The sequence below is a fragment of the Thunnus maccoyii genome, chromosome 24 (genome assembly GCF_910596095.1).
Source record: "Thunnus maccoyii chromosome 24, fThuMac1.1, whole genome shotgun sequence".
Classification (NCBI taxonomy): Eukaryota; Metazoa; Chordata; class Actinopteri; order Scombriformes; family Scombridae; genus Thunnus; species Thunnus maccoyii.
The window spans coordinates 298,041-320,540 of NC_056556.1; the positions used below are offsets into that span (position 1 = coordinate 298,041).

General features: G+C 44.6%; 3 protein-coding genes across 12 annotated transcripts in view; 2 read left to right on the top strand and 1 right to left on the bottom strand.

Annotated features, from left to right (window-relative positions):
• Positions 1–14,448, top strand: part of lrrfip1b (leucine rich repeat (in FLII) interacting protein 1b) — a 31,878-nt gene extending 17,430 nt beyond the window's left edge. For 2 of the 9 annotated variants that reach the window (XM_042404208.1, XM_042404210.1), the window contains 5 exons: positions 1,115–1,207; positions 3,560–3,652; positions 4,426–4,518; positions 6,399–6,537; positions 7,700–11,091. In XM_042404208.1, coding sequence (XP_042260142.1) covers positions 1,115–1,207; positions 3,560–3,652; positions 4,426–4,518; positions 6,399–6,537; positions 7,700–10,026 — 2,745 coding nt within the window. In that variant the 3' untranslated portion in view covers positions 10,027–11,091. The other 7 variants (XM_042404212.1, XM_042404213.1, XM_042404217.1 and 4 more) reach the window with 6 other exon arrangements.
• LOC121891677 (NLR family CARD domain-containing protein 3-like) overlaps positions 1–22,500 on the top strand; it is a 408,525-nt gene that overhangs the window by 94,834 nt on the left and 291,191 nt on the right. The window lies entirely within an intron of this gene.
• Positions 20,342–21,759, bottom strand: LOC121891716 (E3 ubiquitin-protein ligase TRIM63-like). The gene has a single exon (XM_042404281.1). The coding sequence runs from the start codon at positions 21,664–21,666 to the stop codon at positions 20,572–20,574; it is 1,095 nt and encodes a 364-aa protein (XP_042260215.1). The 5' UTR covers positions 21,667–21,759; the 3' UTR covers positions 20,342–20,571.

Here is a 22,500-nt window from a genome sequence, read left to right on the forward strand (position 1 = left end):
CTGTACGGATGTAGACCTACAGGTGGACTGTACGGATGTAGACCTACAGGTGGACTGTACAGATGTAGACCTAAAGGTGGACTGTACAGATGTAGATCTACAGGTGGACTGTACAGATGTAGATCTACAGGTGGACTGTACAGATGTAGATCTACAGGTGGACTGTACGGATGTAGACCTACAGGTGGACTGTACGGATGTAGACCTACAGGTGGACTGTACGGATGTAGACCTACAGGTGGACTGTACAGATGTAGACCTACAGGTGGACTGTACAGATATAGACCTACAGGTGGACTATACAGATGTAGACCTACAGGTGGACTGTACAGATGTAGACCTACAGGTGGACTGTACGGATGTAGACCTACAGGTGGACTGTAGGGATGTAGACCTACAGGTGGACTGTACGGATGTAGACCTACAGGTGGACTGTAGGGATGTAGATCTACAGGTGGACTGTACAGATGTAGACCTACAGGTGGACTGTAGGGATGTAGACCTACAGGTGGACTGTACAGATGTAGATCTACAGGTGGACTGTACAGATGTAGATCTACAGGTGGACTGTACAGATGTAGATCTACAGGTGGACTGTACAGATGTAGATCTACAGGTGGACTGTAGGGATGTAGATCTACAGGTGGACTGTACAGATGTAGATCTACAGGTGGACTGTACAGATGTAGATCTACAGGTGGACTGTAGGGATGTAGACCTACAGGTGGACTGTACAGATGTAGATCTACAGGTGGACTGTACAGATGTAGATCTACAGGTGGACTGTACAGATGTAAATGTTTTGTATTGAAGTCATGAAGACGAAACCTGTGAAAGTGAATCAATAATCAATAATCGATCCATCATCACAGACTTATAGGAAGCATCATGCAGGAAATATGTGAAGCTGTAAAATTCACTTTTAAATGAGGTTCTGAATGTGAAGAGTATTGAACAGTTTATCATTGATTATTGATTATTGATTTATATCTGTAGGAGTGTGAGCGTATTGAACAGTTTATCATTGATTATTGATTATTGATTTATATCTGTAGGAGTGTAAGAGTATTGAACAGTTTATCATTGATTATTGATTATTGATTTATATCTGTAGGAGTGTGAGCGTGAGCGTCAGGCTCACAGTGTTCTTCAGTTCCAGTTTAAAGAGATGAGAGACACTCTGAGACAGACTGAAGAGCTGCTGACGGTCAGTTCAACACACACACACACACACACACACACACACACACACACACACACACACACACACACACTGAACACACACACACACACACACACACTGAACACACACACACACACACACACTGAACACACACACACACACACACACACACTGAACACACACACACACACACACACACACACACACTGAACACACACACACACTGAACACACACACACACACACACTGAACACACACTGAACACACACACACACACACACACACACTGAACACACACACACACACACACATACACACACACACACTGAACACACACACACACACACACACACACACTGAACACACACACACACACACACACACACTGAACACACACACACACACACACACACACACACACACTGAACACACACACACACACACACACACACTGAACACACACACACACACACTGAACACACACACACACTGAACACACACACACACGCACACACACACACACTGAACACACACACACACACACTGAACACACACACACACACACACTGAACACACACACACACACACACACACACACACACACACACACTGAACACACACACACACACTGAACACACACACACACACTGAACACACACACACACACACACACACTGAACACACACACACACACACACACTGAACACACACACACACACACACACACACTGAACACACACACACACACTGAACACACACACACACACTGAACACACACACACACACACACACACACACACACACACTGAACACACACACACACTGAACACACACACACACACTGAACACACACACACACACAGAACACACACACACACACACACACACACTGAACACACACACACACACACACACACACACACACACACAAACACTGAACACACACACACACACTGAACACACACACACACACACACACACACACACACACACACACACACACACACTGAACACACACACACACACACACACACTGAACACACACACACACACACTGAACACACACACACACACACACACACACTGAACACACACACACACACTGAACACACACACTGAACACACACACACACACACTGAACACACACACACACACTGAACACACACACACACACACACACACACACACACACTGAACACACACACACACTGAACACACACACACACACACTGAACACACACACACACACACACACACACACACACACACACTGAACACACACACACACACACACACACACACTGAACACACACACACACACTGAACACACACACACACACACACACACACACACACACACACACACACACTGAACACACACACACACACTGAACACACACACACACTGAACACACACACACACACTGAACACACACACACACACACACACTGAACACACACACACACACAGAACACACACACACACACACACACACACTGAACACACACACACACACACACACACACACACACACACAAACACTGAACACACACACACACACTGAACACACACACACACACACACACACACACACACACACACACACTGAACACACACACACACACACACACACTGAACACACACACACACACACTGAACACACACACACACACACACACACACACACTGAACACACACACACACACTGAACACACACACTGAACACACACACACACACACTGAACACACACACACACACTGAACACACACACACACACACACACACACACACACACACTGAACACACACACACACTGAACACACACACACACACACTGAACACACACACACACACACACACACACACACACACACACACTGAACACACACACACACACACACACACACACACACTGAACACACACACACACACTGAACACACACACACACACACACACACACACACACACACACACACACACACTGAACACACACACACACACTGAACACACACACACACTGAACACACACACACACACTGAACACACACACACACACACACACTGAACACACACACACACACTGAACACACACACACACACACACACACACACACACACACTGAACACACACACACACACTGAACACACACACACACACTGAACACACACACACACACACACACACACACACTGAACACACACACACACACTGAACACACACACACACACACACACACACACACACACTGAACACACACACACACACTGAACACAAACACACACTTTTAACAGGAATCTGAGGAGGCATCTTTTCTTTCCAAACTAACAAACACTCTGACTGTTCTTCCTCCTCCTCCTCCTCCTCCTCCCAGGAGGTGTCAGCTCTCCGCCTGCAGAGTGGAGTGTATTGTCAGGAGATCTCTGACCTGCAGGAGGCTCTGCAGTGGAAGGAGAAGAAGATCGGGGTACGAAACCTCCTCAGAGGCAGAAAATCACGTTTCATTAACTTTCTGACACGTTTACTATGAATAAAAAGATTAAAAACATAAGAAAACATGAAATAAAGAGACGACAGAAAGAAAAGAATAAATAATAAATAATAAATAATAAATTTCACTATAATATAAAATATTTGATCCTAAAAACAATAAAGATACGATCAATCTGAAACAATAACTTAATAAACTGACATCAGAAAACACAAAGTGAAGCTCTGCTGACTGACTTTACTGACATTCTATTTACACTGTTTCACTACTGTTTCACTACTGTTTCACTACTGTTTCACTACTGTTTCACTACTGCTGCTTCTATAACAAACTGCCTTCCTCTCCTCCTCCTCCTGCTCCTGCTCCTCTAACCTCCTCCTCCTCCTCCTCCTCCTGCTCCTCTAACCTCCTCCTCTCCTCTAACCTCCTCCTCTTCCTCCTCCTCCTCCTCCTCTGACCTCCTCCTCTTCTCCTCTAACCTCCTCCTCTACCTCCTCCTCCTCCTGCTCCTCCTCCTCCTCCTCTCCTCTAACCTCCTCCTCTCCTCTAACCTCCTCCTCCTCCTCTAACCTCCTCCTCCTCCTCCTCCTCCCCCTCTCCTCTCACCTCCCCCTCTCCTCTAACCTCCTCCTCTCCTCTAACCTCCTCCTCCTCCTCCTCTCCTCTAACCTCCTCCTCTCCTCTAACCTCCTCCTCTCCTCTAACCTCCTCCTCCTCCTCCTCCTCCTCCTCCTCCTGCTGCCTGTCAGGCGTTGGAGAGGCAGATAGAAATCTCTGACATCGTTCGGATCGAACGCGACCGGCTCAGAGACGAGGTGGTCCGACTCCGAGATTTGCTCAAGGTACAGAAGAAGAAGAAGGACTGTGTGATGTCACCTTCATCTTCATCATCATTATCAGGCCTTCATCTTCATCCATCAAAGCTGTGGCTGAAACCAACAGTAGAACTATAACTCATAAAGTTATAACTTTATTAAAGTTTCATCAGGAGAAAACATGATTTATATTTAGTTTATATTTGTTTTGACTGATATGTCAGTTTTAATGTCATTGAACTCAGGTTGCAGCCTGTTAATTACACAACTATTTACTGAAGAAATAATCAATCAATAATCTGACCCAAAATATTGATTTAAAAATGATTTTATTGCTTCCGCTAATTATTCACAGCAGAGGTCCGTTATTCACAGCAGCGGTCCTTTATTCACAGCAGAGGTCCGTTATTCACAGCAGAGGTCCTTTATTCACAGCAGAGGTCCGTTATTCACAGCAGAGGTCCGTTATTCACAGCAGAGGTCCGTTATTCACAGCAGCGGTCCTTTATTCACAGCAGCGGTCCGTTATTCACAGCAGCGGTCCTTTATTCACAGCAGAGGCCCGTTATTCACAGCAGAGGTCCGTTATTCACAGCAGAGGTCCGTTATTCACAGCAACGGTCCGTTATTCACAGCAACGGCCCGTTATTCACAGCAGCGGTCCTTTATTCACAGCAGAGGTCCGTTATTCACAGCAGAGGTCCGTTATTCACAGCAGCGGTCCGTTATTCATAGCAGCGGTCCTTTATTCACAGCAGAGGCCCGTTATTCACAGCAGAGGTCCGTTATTCACAGCAGCGGTCCGTTATTCACAGCAGAGGTCCGTTATTCATAGCAGAGGTCCGTTATTCATAGCAGAGGTCTGTTATTCACAGCAGAGGTCCGTTATTCATAGCAGAGGTCCGTTATTCACAGCAGCGGTCCGTTATTCACAGCAGAGGTCCGTTATTCACAGCAACGGTCCGTTATTCACAGCAGAGGTCCGTTATTCACAGCAGCGGTCCGTTATTCACAGCAGAGGTCCGTTATTCACAGCAGAGGTCCGTTATTCACAGCAGAGGTTCGTTATTCATAGCAGCGGTCCGTTATTCATAGCAGAGGTCCTTTATTCACAGCAGCGGTCCGTTATTCACAGCAGAGGTCCGTTATTCATAGCAGAGGTCCGTTATTCACAGCAGCGGTCCGTTATTCACAGCAGAGGTCCGTTATTCACAGCAGAGGTCCGTTATTCACAGCAGCGGTCCGTTATTCACAGCAGAGGTCCGTTATTCACAGCAACGGTCCGTTATTCACAGCAGAGGTCCGTTATTCACAGCAGAGGTCCGTTATTCACAGCAGAGGTCCGTTATTCACAGCAGAGGTCCGTTATTCACAGCAGCGGTCCGTTATTCACAGCAGAGGTCCGTTATTCACAGCAGCGGTCCTTTATTCACAGCAGCGGTCCGTTATTCACAGCAGAGGTCCGTTATTCACAGCAGCGGTCCGTTATTCACAGCAGAGGTCCGTTATTCACAGAAGCGGTCCGTTATTCACAGCAGAGGTCTGTTATTCACAGCAGCGGTCCGTTATTCACAGCAGCGGTCCGTTATTCATAGCAGCGGTCCTTTATTCACAGCAGCGGTCCGTTATTCACAGCAGAGGTCCGTTATTCATAGCAGCGGTCCTTTATTCACAGCAGCGGTCCGTTATTCACAGCAACGGTCCGTTATTCACAGCAGCGGTCCGTTATTCACAGCAGAGGTCCTTTATTCACAGCAACGGTCCGTTATTCACAGCAGAGGTCTACAGGTGGCAGCGGTCTGTTGTTCATAGCAACAGTAGAAGGCCGTACTTGACCAATCAGAATCGAGTATTCAACAAAGCCGCATAATAAGTGATCAATGATGTGATGTTTTTGTCGCCAACAGAAACACGGAGTGGTCGTCTCTCCTGAGGTCACCACCAACGGGGAGACGGGACTGGACGAGGCTGAGGATGATGTCACGGCAGAGTCTGCCTCCCGATTGGCTCAGGAGCCGTCACATGGTGGCAGGGAGAGCATGCTGGGTAAGAATCAACGACTAACAGCGATCGACATTAACAGTTCTGTTGCAGCCACAGCTTTAACCTTTATAACATACCTCTAAAACAGGAAAATACATAAAAATACTCATCATGAGTCTTTAATACAACATAAAAAATATGTTTTTTTTCATAAAGTTGTGAAACAAGTGAAGGTTTTAGGATATAACTGTTTATTACATATTCTGACTCAGTTTAATTTACTGAGATACTGACTCTAAATGTTAATTACAAAGTCAAAATTATGATTTAATGATCATTATAACTTTTCTAATCAACATGTTTGACTTTTTAATTAATATTTTTTTACATTTTATTACATTATAATCAAAGTTATTAAGTTAGAGTTATGACTTTTTAATCAGAGTTCTGATGTTATAAAATAAAATTAAATTAAAGTTATCAATCAACATTTTGACTTGAGTGAGTAAAATGTTTTAAGTCAAAATTATGACTTTTGAAATTAATTTTAAGACTTTTTATGAGATACCAAACCAGAGTTGTGTGATCCTTTATTAAGATTAAGTGTTTAAGTCTAAATAATCAAGATTCTAACATTTTAAGTCAAAATTATGACTTTTACAATCAAGATTATGAATTATGGGTCCAACATTCGTTGAATGTTCATTCTAAATGTTAAAATACTGAATCAGGATTATAAATTAATAAACCAGAGTTATTAGATCCTTTATTAAGATGTAAGATTATCACTTTTTAAGTCAAAACTGTCACATACTAAAACAAAGTAGAGAGAAGTAAAGGTTTATAGATGGAATACATATATCTGAATTGGGTTTACGTTTAGTCATTTTATTTTTGTTAACATTTTCCAAAACATCAAACCAACATACATCTGTAACATTTGGAATAAAATGACTGTCTGAATGATAAATGCATGCCGCTGTGTAATTATTGTTTAACTGCATGATGATAGTTGATCATTTCAATCAAAGGAAATTCAGCATCAACCTTCTAACACGTCTGCAGCGTCCTGCAGAAATCAAGAACCGCTTTAACTCTTCTGTGATCAAGACCTCGTTTCATCCCAGCGAGTCGGTTCGGGTTAATTCCCAACATCTTTCATCTTGTTCTTCTCTAACCAGTGAACTGTGTTTGGTCCTCCAACGTGTCCTTCATGGTCTTTCAGGAAACGTTCGAGAGCGGCAGGCAGCAGATGTGCACAGCAGCTGTTGGATTTATCAACAGTCCCGGTCGCTGAGCGTCATCTCCACCAGTGACCGAACCAGAGCAGACACTTTAAAACAAGCGAAGGGGACGAATAAACAGGCTAGAGACAGAAAAGACAGAGCAGAGAAACGTCCAGGCAGGAACGAAGGCGCAAACAAACAACCCAGAAACACAGAAGGCATTTATGATACAACCAAGAAAACCAGGCAGGACACAAATCTTCTGCTCAGAAACGAAGGAATTAAAAAACAACCAAAGCCAAAATCTGCCGTCACCCGATCAATAGTTCATAATCAGGCTTTTAAAGGCAGAACCAGACCTGACAGTGAACCTGGAGTCACTTCATCCTCAGTATCACACCAGGATGTCCTTGTGATAGAAATGGAGCGCTCCTTTGATGAAGGAAACCCCAAAACTCAGATAAATGTGGGAGGAACTCGACTGATGGCAGTTTCAGCTGTTGGCAGAGCTTCAGCTGAAAAAATCCACAAATCAAGACTCGTTCCACCTCGAACTGCTGAAGACATCATCCTGGACAACAAGGCCTTAGCGAGTATCGTGACTGCTGGAAAACAAAACTGTCTGACTCAAGAGAAACAAAAACAAGATGTGGCAGCTGTGGTGGAAAATGAGACTTCATCTTCTGACAGAGATGTTGCTCAAACATCTTCGTCTGCTGTCGATCAGAGTTTCCAGAATCCAGACGAAGATGAAAGAACAAGCAGGGATGAAGGTTGTTCAGAAAGAGTCGAGCCTGATATTTCAACTGTGTGTGCAGAAGAAAAGAAAACTAATGAGATCGTTGCTCAGATGTCAGTAAACTCTTTGAAAGAAAATGAATTTGCTGAGATTGAACAGTGTGATGAAGTTACAGAAGTTCTGACAGATACAGAAACGGAGACGTTTGTATCGAGGGTTAAAACTTCTCTCAAACACCAACAAGAGACGATTACAGAGAATCAGGCTGAGTTACGTTATACCGACTTATCTGAAGGTCCAAACTTTGAGACCAAACTGAGAACCATGGAAGATGATTTAACTCTTCCAGTGGTGAAGGCCATGTCTGATGAAAGGTGGGGAACACCTGAGGAACATCAGGAACCTGTTAAAGAAGTTCTTCAGATTCAGGACACAATTCAACACAATTCCTCTGAACGTCCAGACCATGAAGATCAGACTGAAGAGCCGAAGTCATCGACTGTGTCGGCATTCGTCTCCAGTGACACGTGGAAGGACCGGAGCGGTTTGGAAAAGATGTTTCACAGCGTGCTACAAGGGTTTATGGAAGATCGAGGTTTTGCTGCTGAAATCTCACAGCGTGTTCCAGAAATCACAGAATTTATTCAACAGTGGGTTTCAGATTTGGAGAAAGGAAACGCGTCGGATCAGATGCAGAACAAACCTTCTCCGTGTGAGAGAGTCGACCATGAATCAGCAGGACGAATAATGGAGACTGAACTACCTGTGAAAGACTCACCAGGAGGAAGTAAATCTGCTGTTAGACATGTAGCGATAACCAAAGCCTGTTCAGTCTCAGAGATGTTGGAAGTTCCTTCTTTACAGGCACATCCTCAACCTGAGGACGTCTCCGTGGACTCATCTGGTTCCTCGAGTAAGGTTTGTGAAGATGATCAGGATCCTCCAGCAAGAGATGACCAGGAAGCTGCAGAAAACACCTCAGGAGTCTCATCCGGCGCTTGTGACCCTGAGATGGAAGTCGACGAATCCTCCGCTGAAGATGGCAAGCTCAGTCAGAGCTGCTCCGAGGACTTCATATTTATCAGCTCCTACTTCGCTGAACCCGTCAAGACCAGATCAGTGGAGTCTGGGTCGGATGCATCAACAGATCCAAAGATGTTTGTAGAAGTCGTCTCTGAACAAAAAGAACAAAGTGAGATCGTTCCTGTCGAAGATTTAAATGAGACGCACCTCGAACCGCATCGAACATCCTCCACAAAGTCTCACGTTGTCGGCCAAAGTTCAAAGGTCAGAAGACTTTTAGAAATAACAGATGAAATCAGGGCGATGGCCGTTCCAGAGTTGGCCCTGATGAGCCTACAGGAAGGAAGAATCATAGAGGATCGATGGATCGACGAGTCGCCGGGACTGAGTGTGGAGGTACAGGAGGAGGCGTCAGTCGCAGACACGGACAGCTGCGAGGAGGTCGACGAGGAGGCGACACAGCAGCCGGCAGAGCGACAGGAAGGGCGACCGGAGGAGAAACACCTGAGTGGAAGGAGAAGAGTCTGTCTCCACAAACACAAAACTGAATGCAAGATTTCATAGATTCACAAGAACAAACTCAGGTCTGAAAACAAACATCTGCAGATATTGTCTGTGAATTTACTTTAACTTTGTTGCAAGTTGTTGTATTTTATATAATATAAAAGAGACACGTTCTTTCTTTTTCAAAGCTTCATTGTCGGAAAGTGAGACGTAATAAATCCAAACTTCAGTATTTTGTAAATGTAGTCTCTGGTGTGTTTGGGAGCGTCTGACCACTGCAAGAGAGACGGCCCTAAAGTTGCTGGAAGTAGGAGGTCCAAGGGGTCACTGGCCCCCACTTTACCCTCCTGTATCTCCTCAAATGCCCCTGTAGTGCAACACTTACGGTAAAAAGATGTTTCAGTCGTTCCCGTCCAATCTGAGACATCAGGTCAAATAAATCAGGCAAACATAAAACGGGAATAATGTTTTCATTTTAATCCAATCAAAGAGGACAATGTCACACAAATCTAATGCACACAGTGAACACAGCAACCAGCGGAACGGTTTCAGTGCTGCGTTACGTTGTTTAAGTCTGATGTCACGTTGAAATGAATGTCCGAGTTTATTCAGGCTGTTTTCGGCTGTGAAGGACATTTAGACTCCAGCATGTTGGCGTGTTGATGATATATGAAGGTAAAGCAGGAGGAAAGTCATGTTTTAAGGCTGCTGACGACATTAACGTTCCTATTGGCTGCCTGCTGGTCACTCAGTCCTGTTACTGTCCTGTAAGCTCGTAGTTTTTGGTAATTAAAGACAAGAAGCTGGTATCGAATCCCACAAGCTGCTTTTAGTTTGGGAGGATACAAACATCAACATGTTAACAACACATTCTGAGTTTTTCACCACTAGTTTCACTATGGATCAGTTAATATTGTGTTGTTATGAGTGCTGCTCCTGTTTATGGACAGTTGGTGGCAGCAACGCACCAACAAAGGCAGTGAAGAAGATGTTTGTATATGTTGTGTGAAGGAGGGAAACACATTATTAAGTCTCAAGTGTTAAACAACTTTAGTTTAAAGGAAGAAGAAAACTCCACAGCGCTCCTTTAACTTCTCATTTTAAAGTCTGTTTTTCTCATAAATCATCATTTTTCTACCAGAAGAATCTGTGATTAAACTCTGCAACATGAATATAGAAACAGCTGTTTCAGTTTAACTGTGTTTGTATAATTTAAACAGATTTAAACAGGAACGTTGATGCTTTTGTATCGATGTAAATAATCGTCTGTAAATCTTTGATGATGTCATAATAATCAATAAATCATCTGCACTGAGTCATCTCTGTGGTTTATTCCTCAGTTTGTGTTTCGTTCTTTTCTTGGCAGTCAGCAGAGAAAGAAACCGTCAGCTTTCATGTCACAATTTATTTCTTCGTCATTCAACTTCCATGAGATTGTGAATATATTTATAATTAAATTTATGATGATTAAATTGATAATTATTTGATGAAAGTAATCAAGAGGATCATTTCAGTGTTCAGTAATAATTCTGTTTATAGTGTTTTAATCCGTCGTTCACCAACATGAATAAACACTGTTTAAAGCAACATGATGACGCATCACAAATAAGACTCAGTTTCTGTTCCTGTAACGTATCCTGATATTGATTCAGTGGTTCTCAACCTGTGGCTCTGGACCTCCAAAGAGGCTCCAAGAGAAATCAGATTCTTTTTTTTCTTGTAAAGTCCTGAATTCTTGGAGGTCTTCAGGTCCAACAAGCCTGCAGAGAATCACAGAATCTGTGATGAAGAGTCCCAGCGTTGTTTCGTTTGAAGGCCTCAGAAGAAAAACACATTAACTCGTTGATTTCTTCCTCAAAACCAGCTTTTGAAAATGTGTAAATGTGCTCATATTAAAGACTGAAAGCAGGCAGTAAAGTTCAGGTCAGTAGAGCTGATGAAATGTTTGACGTGTGAACTTTGACCCTGGTTAGGGTCCTGACCCTCCTCGTTTCTGTTTCCTGTTGTGTTGCAGAGCTGCGGCTGAAGAAGCTGTTTGAAGAGAGAGAGAGTTTACAGGATCAGGTGAGAAAACCAGTAGAAATAATCAGATTATCATTTAAATATTAATGTGTAATATTTCTGTACTAACTATAATCCTCCAGATCAGCTTCATTCAAACTATAAACTATCAATCACATGAAGAGAAGTGAAGCCAACATGCGGCCAGATCAGGTTCCGTCCACAAGAGGGCGACAAACTACACTAAATACGACCTAAAGCAGGAAGTGAAAGATCCAACTCACTCACTGGTGTAATATTCATGTATCATATTACATATATTACGGTATAAATGGTGGTTTGTGCAGGTGAGGCTGCTGAAGTCTCAGCTGGATCAGAGACGCAAACACGGGACAGACTCAGTCCAGAATCCAGAGGGGGACAGTCTGGAGAACGGGATGGACTCTCACCTGCTCGACCTGCAGAGTCAGTCTCCTCCTCCTCCTCCTCCTCCTCCTTCTCCTTCTTCTTATTCTTCTTCTTCTTCTCCTCCTCCTCCTCCTTCTTCCTCTTCTCCTCCTCCTTCTTCCTCTTCTCCTTCTTCTTCTCCTCCTCCTCCTCCTCCTCCTTCTTCTCCTCCTTCTTCTTCTCCTCCTCCTCCTCCTTCTCCTCCTTCTTCCTCTCCTCCTTCTTCTCCCCTTCTCTTCCTCCTTCTTCTCCTTCTCCTCCTCTTTCTTCTCTTCCTCCTCCTTCTTCCTCTCCTCCTCTTTCTTCTCCTCTTCCTCCTCGTCTTCAGTGTCTTCTGTTAAGTCTTTTTCACCTTTATCTTAATTTTCATCTTCAGTTTCTTCTTCATGTTGTCTTTTCCTTCCTCTTCTCCGTCTTCGTCTGAGCTTGTTTCTTCTTCTTTGTTTCTGTCTCTGCTGAAACTTCTTCTTCTTTGATGTTATGAATGAAGTGAAGATGTTTGTCTCAGAGCAGCTGAAACGTTTTATCTCTTCAGGAGACGCCAACAGACAAATCAGTGATCTGAAGTTCAAACTGGTGAAGTCTGAACAGGAAGTTGCCGCTCTGGAGCAGAACGTGAGTCACGTCTTCATAATCAGTTGGTTTCAGACCAGATGAACCAGTAAAACCAGTCTCAGCAGCCAACATTTTGACTCAGTTTGCTGTTATTTTCTAACGGTCCTCTTTGGTTGGACTCAGATCATCCGGCTGGAAGGTCAGGTGACTCGATACAAGTCTGCGTCAGAGAGCGCCGAGAAGATCGAAGACGACCTGAAGGTGGAGAAGAGAAAACTGCACCGAGAGGTCAGTGTGTTCATGAGAACTTTATATCTCTAACATTTGTCTTTTATCAAATAAAATACCAACATTTGCCTGGTTGCAGCTTCACGGCCGTTTTAACCAGAAACGAACCTCAGACAGACTCAGTGATCATTAATAATTGTTATTTTACGTCTTGGTGGCGTCAGGTTGAGCTTCATGTTGTGACGGTTTCATGTTTCCGTCTCCCTGCAGCTGCGGTCGGCTCTGGACCGGATCGAGGAGCTGGAGGCCAGTAACAGCCACCTGTCCAAACGTCTGGAGAAGATGAAGGCCAACCGCAACGCCCTGCTGGCCCAGCAGTGACGCTCCGTCCTGGGAAGCATCCTCCCAGGATCTGGAGGTCGAAGGTCAACAGTGAACTGTTTGTGCCATGTTTTCATCTCCAGCCTGACAGTGACGGACAGTCAGAACGTTGGAAGCGCTTGTTTTACTCTGCATACAGCAGCAGATGGGTGGAGTTAACTGAGGCAGTCTTCATGTGGAGCTTCTGCCACCTGAGCTGAAAACAAACCAAAAACAGACACAACGTAGAAGAAGAAGAAGATGATGATGATGATGATGATGATGATGGACACGTTGAAACAGTCGCGTCTGTCATGTAGCTGCCATGAACTCATCCACAGTTTATCACTTCTCAGTTTCATGGTTTTGTTCCCTCAGTGAAGTTTAAACTTGTCGTTAGCTTCAGGTAGTAACACTCAGACACCTTCAGCTTCTCTTCTCTGCACTTAGAAACCCAGCAAGCTTCTGAAAAACTTCATAACATCCACAAAGTCCTGAAAGACTCAGAAGATCCAAATCTAGTTAGTTTGGAACTTGTTACTAAGATAATAACTTGACTCGATATGAATCTTAACTTCCTGTAAACTGAAGACATCAGTTATTCACCTGAGATACTTATTTGCACAACATCCATATCTTCTTCTTTCTCGTTGTGAACATCATATTATCTTGTTCACAACAAGATTGAGATAATATAACTCCCCCCCGCATCTCATTAGTGTTTACAGTCAAACACTTTAAGTGTTTAAGAGCAAAAATCACTGAATTTAGGAAACAAATGAACCAAACTATTAATGTGAAGTTTTCCTCCATGTTGAAGTATATTTCAGTAGTAGTAGTTCTGATGTGGGGAACTCCGCCCTCCTGGTCCTCCAGGTGAGTTAAAACAAACTAACACTACATCTGCCTCATCGACATTGAGCTCCTCCATCTGTGAAGCGACAGTCGCTGCTGTCCAACACCGGGGGGCGCCGCGTCCTCTGGAAGACTCCGCTGGATCAGCAGCTCAGTCTGTTTTAGTTTCTTTGTGGTTTTTGTCTCTTCTGACTCAGTTTTTGATGTTTTCCGTCTCGTGTTTGTCTTGTTTTTAGTCAGTTTTTAGTTTAACGGTCGGGGGGGGGGGGGGTGTTCAGGTAACAGCAGGGGGCGTGGCCACGTGTGTTCATGTATATACAGCTGGTGGAGACACACCTGGCGCAGGTGAATCAGGAATGTCCAGAAGATCTCGTCTTCATGTTCATTTTTAGGACTTTTCATGGCACTCGGGATTTAAAATCACCAGCTTGTAAACGTCTGTAATGAATCATCACTGAACCAATGAATGAATGAATGAACCAATGAATGAATGAATGAATGAATGAACCAATGAATGAATGAATGAACCAATGAATGAATGAATGAATGAATGAATGAATGAATGAACCAATGAATGAATGAATGAATGAATGAACCAATGAATGAATGAATGAATGAACCAATGAATGAATGAATGAATGAATGAATGAACCAATGAATGAATGAATGAACCAATGAATGAATGAATGAATGAATGAACATGAAGGGTTTGCTTCCAAAACTACAAACTGATCCTGTAAAGAGCTGCTGGATATCATCGTTTTAAAGGGAACATGACTCTTACAGGCAGATTTAGGGAGTGAATGTGATGAAACGGCTCCAAACACTAATAACAGTTTCATGTAGTTGTGTGTGAGACAGACGCTACTGAGCATGTGCAGGAACGCTGGTCTGTTAACAGCTTCACCAGCTTGTCGCGCTGCAGATCAGAACTTTGTACTTTGGAGCCGTTTCTAAACAAACTAACGTGACCAAACTCTTGATGATGAAGGAACATGTGACCCAGCTTTGATACACACAACATTTGTTAGTAGATCAGTTCATTGTTGGTTTGGATCCAAACATGAAGACAAAAATAGAAAATCAGCAGAATGATGCTTTAATGACATTTGTTCATCACGGAGCATCTAAACAGCGTGAACGTCAAACAAAGAGAGGAGCTGCAGGTAAACAGTGTCGATGCTTTCTGAGGAGTCGATGCTGTGAAGCAGGACGGTAACGTGTCCTGATGTCTGGACGCTCAGTATCACGGACAGCTGTGCAGCGGTGTCTCCTTCATGTCGCCCCCTGCAGGCGTGTTCGGGTTCATATCAGCAGGCGTCGGCGGGACGATGGTTCATCCTCCGTCTGCGCCTTCAGCCTGAGATCACGTCAAGATAAATCAAGATGAATGTTTCCTGTTGTGACGGGTAAATACCTGGCCTTTACTCATATCATCATATATTCTCTGTATGCGTATACAAGGATTTGGAATCAAACTCTTCATATGTTAGAAAACCATGTTGAAACGTTTGACTGCTGTATTGCAATAACTGTCTGAATGTTCGAGTCACCTCAGTGTCGTCAACCAGGTGAGAACTGATCCTGAGTCATGTGACACAAGGTTTGTTTGATTTATTGAGCTGAACGCACCGTCTGTGGAGGGTCATGTGTTTTATTGTCTGTCCTATTGATTAGGATGTGTATATCAGTATGAACTGGTGGGGGTTATTGATCAGTGTGAGGGGTTAAAGGTCATTGAGATGACATCATGAAGCACTATATTAAACTCATGCAACGTCTCAGTTTCCTGTCTCTGTAGTTTTGGTGAATTTTTAAACATTTAAAAGCTGTCATACGTCCGGCTGCTTAACTTCAGATCAAACTAAGTTCAGTTTGCTGCATCGGTTCATGTTCTGATGTTTTCGTCCAGGTTGCTGAATAGCTAGTAAGTACGTTAACCCTTTAAGTTGTGGACAAAACAAGACAATTGAAGACGTCGTCTCTGGGAAACACTGATCAACAGTTTTCACCATTTTCTGACATTTTATGGTCCAAACAACTAATCGATTAATGGAGAAAATGATCAACAGATTAATCAATAATGAAGGTAATCGTTAGCTGCAGCAGCGTATAAAAAGTTGAAGCCCAGTTGAACAAATTCAGACGACTTGTTTTGTCACAAACACAAAGATGTTGTTTACTGTCATTGAAAAGTAGCAAATATTCACATATGTCATTAAAAAAAGATTATTGATGAATGATGTCATACTTTGAGCCGCGCTAACGTTCAGTGCGTCTGTGAGTGAAGCTGTTGGACAGTTTAATCTCGTCTCTGACACACTTCAGCTGCTTTTCTAATCTGTCTGTTATCAGTCGATGGAGGTCAAATCTATTTTAGAAGCTCAAACACTTCATATCAGACGTCATGGAGGACTCTGCACAGCCTGCAGTCCACACTTCATCTGTTTTCTCACAAGCTTCAGTGTAATAGAGCAGATCAGGGTTAACTTTATAGTTTCCTTGTAATTTATTAAATAAATTAATATTGAATAATATTCTGCACTTTGATTACAAACATTTCTTCACAGTCTGTACAGTTTTAAACATTTATTTTACTATGAATATATCAAGCATCTTTGGAAGAAACTGATCTTCAGTTTTCTTCTCATCAAATCACCTTGAGGCTGATAAACAGGATGTTTATGTATCTGCAGATGATTCTTCACCTGCTGGTTTAAGTCGAGTCTTGTGTTTGCAGCTCTGGTTTTTCTCCAGCTGCATGTTTGTTCTGAGGAAACTTACGTTACGTTTGTACGTATGTTGAAAAGTTCTGCTTCATGTATTTATTAATAATCTGCTGTATTTATATGTTGTCAGCAGAAACTGTTAACATGAGCCGCAGAGTCTCGTGCACATCGGTGTGAAACCTTGTGCACGTTTGAGGGTTCAGATGTATTTATGTATATGTGACATCTGAGACACACCGAGACAAACTCTGATTCAGCACAACCAAACATGAGCTGAGATTATTTTCAGCTGCGGACGGAAGAGACACAAGACTGAAGAGACAAAAATAAAGACACAAGACTAAAGAAACAAAAATAAAGACACAAGACTGAAGAAACAAAAATAAAGACACAAGACTGAAGAGACAAAAATAAAGACACAAGACTAAAGAGACAAAACTAAAGACACAAGACTGAAGAAACAAAACTAAAGACACAAGACTGAAGAAACAAAACTAAAGACACAAGACTGAAGAAACAAAACTAAAGACACAAGACTGAAGAGACAAAACTAAAGACACAAGACTGAAGAAACAAAAATAAAGACACAAGACTGAAGAGACAAAAATAAAGACACAAGACTGAAGAGATTAAACTCCACTGAAAAGACAACAACACGATGAGGGAAGATATGAAAACAAGAACATAACAATAAAGTAAAACAAAGACTCAACTCAAATAGAAAAAATTAAAGACCTGGCAAGATAGAATATCTCCTCAAAGAATCGTCACCTGATCGTGGGGGGGGGGGTCTGTGAGACCCTGTGACCCCGGGAGCTTTGTTGTCAGGGGCAACAGCCTCTGGTATGGTCTCCTGGGTGAGGATCCAGACTGAGAGCAATTCATAGACCTCAGTGAAGTGGCATTTTTCGTGGACAGGAACGTTGCCCAGATGAGGGAGACCAAGGCCCCCTCCTGGATCGCGGCCTGGGGGGGAGCTCGCCAGCAAGCATGGAGAGAAATTGGGGTCAGGTGCATTGCCAAGCAGATGGGGGCAGGGACCTAGCCATGCTGACCCCTGGCATTGTGAACTGATTCTAGGGATGTGGACCTCCAGCAGGTGGAGCGGTACCAACTAGATATAGTTCATAGCTCGTCACTACGTTAGCACCAGCTCTGGAACCAAACTCCTGGAAGGGGGCTGGACTCTCTTCTTTTCCCAGAGTTGGCCAGGGTGAGAGGCAGGTGGGGATATATTGAGGTCCCTGCCTAATGAGAGGGTCACTGGGAGGACGACCGACTCAAACAGCAGCTCAGAGTATCCGGCCTTCTTGGCATGGTGGGGTCCTGGGGAGGGGGGGGTAGTCTGGTGACTCCATAGTTCTGCTGGGTGCCCACATGGGCAGTGATGGAGAAACCTGGAGGGGGTGATTGGGACAATGGCCTGCCTGCCTGACCCTGGGTGGTGCCATCTTATTGGACTTAACCAACACCATGAGCACAAGGTGCTTCGTACCAGAACACCTTAGGCCAAAGACTGATGATCCACTTTGTAGTTGTGTCATCAGATCTTGAACACAGAGCTGTCAACTGATCACCATCTGGTGGTGAGTTGGATCAGGGGTGGGGGGAGGCTGCCGGACAGACCTGGGAGACCCAAACGAGAAGCGAATGTCTGGTGGAGTTCCCTGTCCCTGTCCATGAGGCCTTCAACTCCCACCTCTGGAAGAACTTCTGGAGTCTGAGTGGGCCATGTTCAGGCTGCTCTGAGTTGTGGCCAGAAGGTCGTTGGTGCCTGTTAGGCGGCAAACCAAGAACCCGCTGATGGACCACAGTGGTGAAGGAGGCCTTCCTGGCCCAGGGGTCTCCTGAAGCACCAGTCAGGTACCTGAGGGCAGGAAGAGCGGTAGCTTTGGTGGTTGCTGAAGAAAAAACCCAGACGTGGGAGGAGTCCCGGGAGGCAATGGGACTCAGCACCTCCAAATCTAAGGCCAAAGTGTTCTGCTGGAAAAAGGTGGACTGCTCCCTCCAAGTTGGGAGAGACTTGGTGCACTGAGTGAAGGAGTTGAAGTATCTCAGGGTTTTGTTCACAGTGAGGGTAAGATGGAGTGAGAGGTCTACAGCTGGTCTACATTCCAACCCTCCAATGAGATCATTAAATGAGTTTCCTCCGCAGGCTGTCTGTCAGCCTCAGAGATGTACGCAGGAGCTCGGAGATCTGGGAGAGCTCAGAGTAGAGTTGCTGCTCCTTCGAGTCGGAAGGAGCCAGCTGAGGTGGTTTGGGCACCTGGTTAGGATCCTCTGGAGGTTCTGGGCACATCCAATTGGTAGGAGACCCTGGGGCAGACCCAGAACACTCTCCTGGCCTGGGAACACCTTGAGATCCTCCAGGAGGAGCTGGAGGTTGTTGCCAGGGTGACGGAGGTCTGGATCTCCTTACTCAGTCTGATGCCACTGGGACCTGATCCCTGATGGGCAGCAGAAAATAGATGGAAGATAGAAAATAACGAGACAAGACAGAATGAAACACGAGACACCAAATAAAGACTCGACAGACGTGACAGAAGCAGAAAAACAGGATAAGTTGTTTGTTTCCACGTGTCGGATCATTAACTCACTAAATGTTTTATTATTGACAGAAAAGAACAAACAGTTTGTTTAATGAGTTCATGAGTGTGTGAAGTTAATCAGGTGTTTCCTCCTGAACCTACAGTCAGCTGACTGAGGGCGGCGAGGTCGTTCCCACACAGTCTAAACAAAGTTTTCTGATCCAGTCGATGATCTCAGATACACTTAATATCTTTGTGTCTGCAGGAGACTCAGAATAATAAATAGAATTAAATATATATTTATATGATGATGTCAGGAGTCGACTTTATTAAAATGTTTCTGGTGTTTGACTTTAATTGTATTTTAATATGAACCACAAACTGATTTTAACATCAGAGATCATCCTCTTTGTCCTCATTGCTACAGATTTCCTAGCATGCCTCAGGCCAGCTGCTCTCTCTGAAACCTGACCCCCCCCCCCCCCAAGAATACCCTAAAGCCCCCCGTCCAGCTCAGCTCCTTCACTCTGTCACACTCTGTAAAAATAGTTCAGACCGAGTCTCAGTAAGGCCGCGAGGCGTTCACAGACCCCGCTAAGAATAGGACAACATGCCGCAGCTAAAAACAGAGTCAGGCTGGAAAGTCCCAGAGAGACACGAGACGACGACACAGACGGTTAAAACTTTATTCACACCTGCACAGACACACAACTGCATTTAGTGACACAAACTATAAATTACAGTTTCATTTTAAATTAACTCATAAATTCAAGATTTGAGTAAAAATTTATCAAAACGTTCAGAATAAAAAAGTATCAAAAGTCAGAACAAAATGTCACATTTTGCACCAATAAAAATAATTTAAAGATTGCACGTTTCTCCTGCGGAGCCTGAAGTCAGATTCAATCTCTGCCAGCATCCAGGTCCTGGTCTGGAGCCTGGTCCAGGTCCTGTTCCTGGCTATGTTCCTGGTCCAGGGCCTGATCCTGGTCCTGGTTCTGGTCCAGGTCCTGGTCCTGGTCCTGTATGAAGCCCATGTTAGCGATCAGCTCCTCGGCGTCCAGCGTGTCGATGGTCAGGTGGTCCATGCAGGCGTCCGCGGGCTCGGGTCCGGTCAGCGGGGCCTTCGCCGCCTGCTCGGCCTCCTGCAGCAGCTGTTTGGAGCTGAGCAGGAACTCTGCGGCGCCGCAGCGCTGCGCGCTCTCCGTCAGCTTCTCCTGCAGCTGGTTGCTGCTCTGCAGCTGTAGCTTGTAGCGCTCGGCGAGGGCTCGCAGCGCCGCCAGCTTCTCCTCCTCCACCTGGCCGACGCGCTCCAGCAGCTGCTGCTTCCTCTCCTCCAGGATGGCGAACAGCAGGTCGAAGCTCTCGCCCAAACGCCTCTTCTGCAGCTCGCCGTTCTGGCGGATCAGCGTGCAGCTGTCGTCCATCTGTGTGACGGCGCTCTGCACACTGCTGTTAGCCGCAGCCAGCAGCTCCACGGCGGCACGCAGCTCGCTCTTCTGGCTCTGGTAGACGGCGTGCAGCGGGGACACCTGGCAGTCTTTGTGCTGGCCGAACACCTTGCACATGGAGCAGGTGGGCGTCTGGCAGGTGATGCAGTAGATGTTGATGCGTTCTTCTTCATGTTCTTTGCACTTTGGCTCTTTGGCTTCTTTGTCTTTCAGCGGCGGCTCGTCGTCACGTTGACGTTCCTGTTGCTGCTTGTAGATGTCGATGATGTTCTCCACCAGCAGGTTCCTCTGCAGCCCGTACACACCGTGGCGGTCCAGCAGCACCTCGAAGCGGCAGGTGGGGCAGCGGAAGCTTCCTCCGGAGAAGGTATACCGGTTCTTTGACTCGTACAGCTCGCCGGCGCAGCCGCGGCACAGGTTGTGCTGACACGGCAGGATGACCACCGGCTTGGTGAACATGTCGAGGCAGATCGGACAGCTGAGCTGCTGCTCCAGGTTCTCCATGGCGCCGACAGGACGCACCAGCTGAGCCGTCTGGATGTCCATCTTCTTCTTCTGCGGTGACTCGCTCTCCTGCAGTCTGCTGTGTCTCCGTCTGACTTCCTGTGCTGTTGGTTTATTTTAATCTGCCGGCAGCTGAAACCCTCAGCCTTTATACCCTCAGGAGAGCCCCGCCCCCCAAACACACACACACACACACACACACACACCCGCCTGTTTGTCACTGCATTCAGAGAAAATAGACTGCTGCCCCCCCGCCACCACATGACCCCTCAGACTGCAGACACACAACAACAACATGTTGCTTCACATGATTCATCTTTAAATGTTTCTTTTATTAGAACATGAAAACTAAACAAAGAACAATTAAATATTTCAGTCAATAATCAATAAGATTGATGAACGCAGCTGTTTCTGATTCTCTGAACATAAGAAATAAAATAAAACATCTTTAGAAACATGAACAGCAGAAACGTTCAGTTTCACTTCATTTACATTATTGATTTTAGAGAAAGTGATCGACATCACACAGTTACAGGAAATAAAACATCAATCAATAAAATCAACAATAAGGAGCACAAACACTCTTCTACAACAACTGTTCAAAATAATCAATAACAGACAGATTATAACTTCAGCAGGAAAACATCAATTAATCAATAAGAGCAGAGAAATTGATTAATATCGATCAATTAATTTCATACAGATGTTTGTAGTTTTTGTTCTTTTTATATTTTTGATCATAAACTTTTCGTTAAGTTTAAGAAACAGCTGATTGTTACATCATCTAACTTTAAACTGACCTTTGACCCCTGATGTAATGTCTGTGTGTGTGTGTGTGAGTGTGTGTGCATGTGAGTGTGTGTGAGTGTGTGTGTG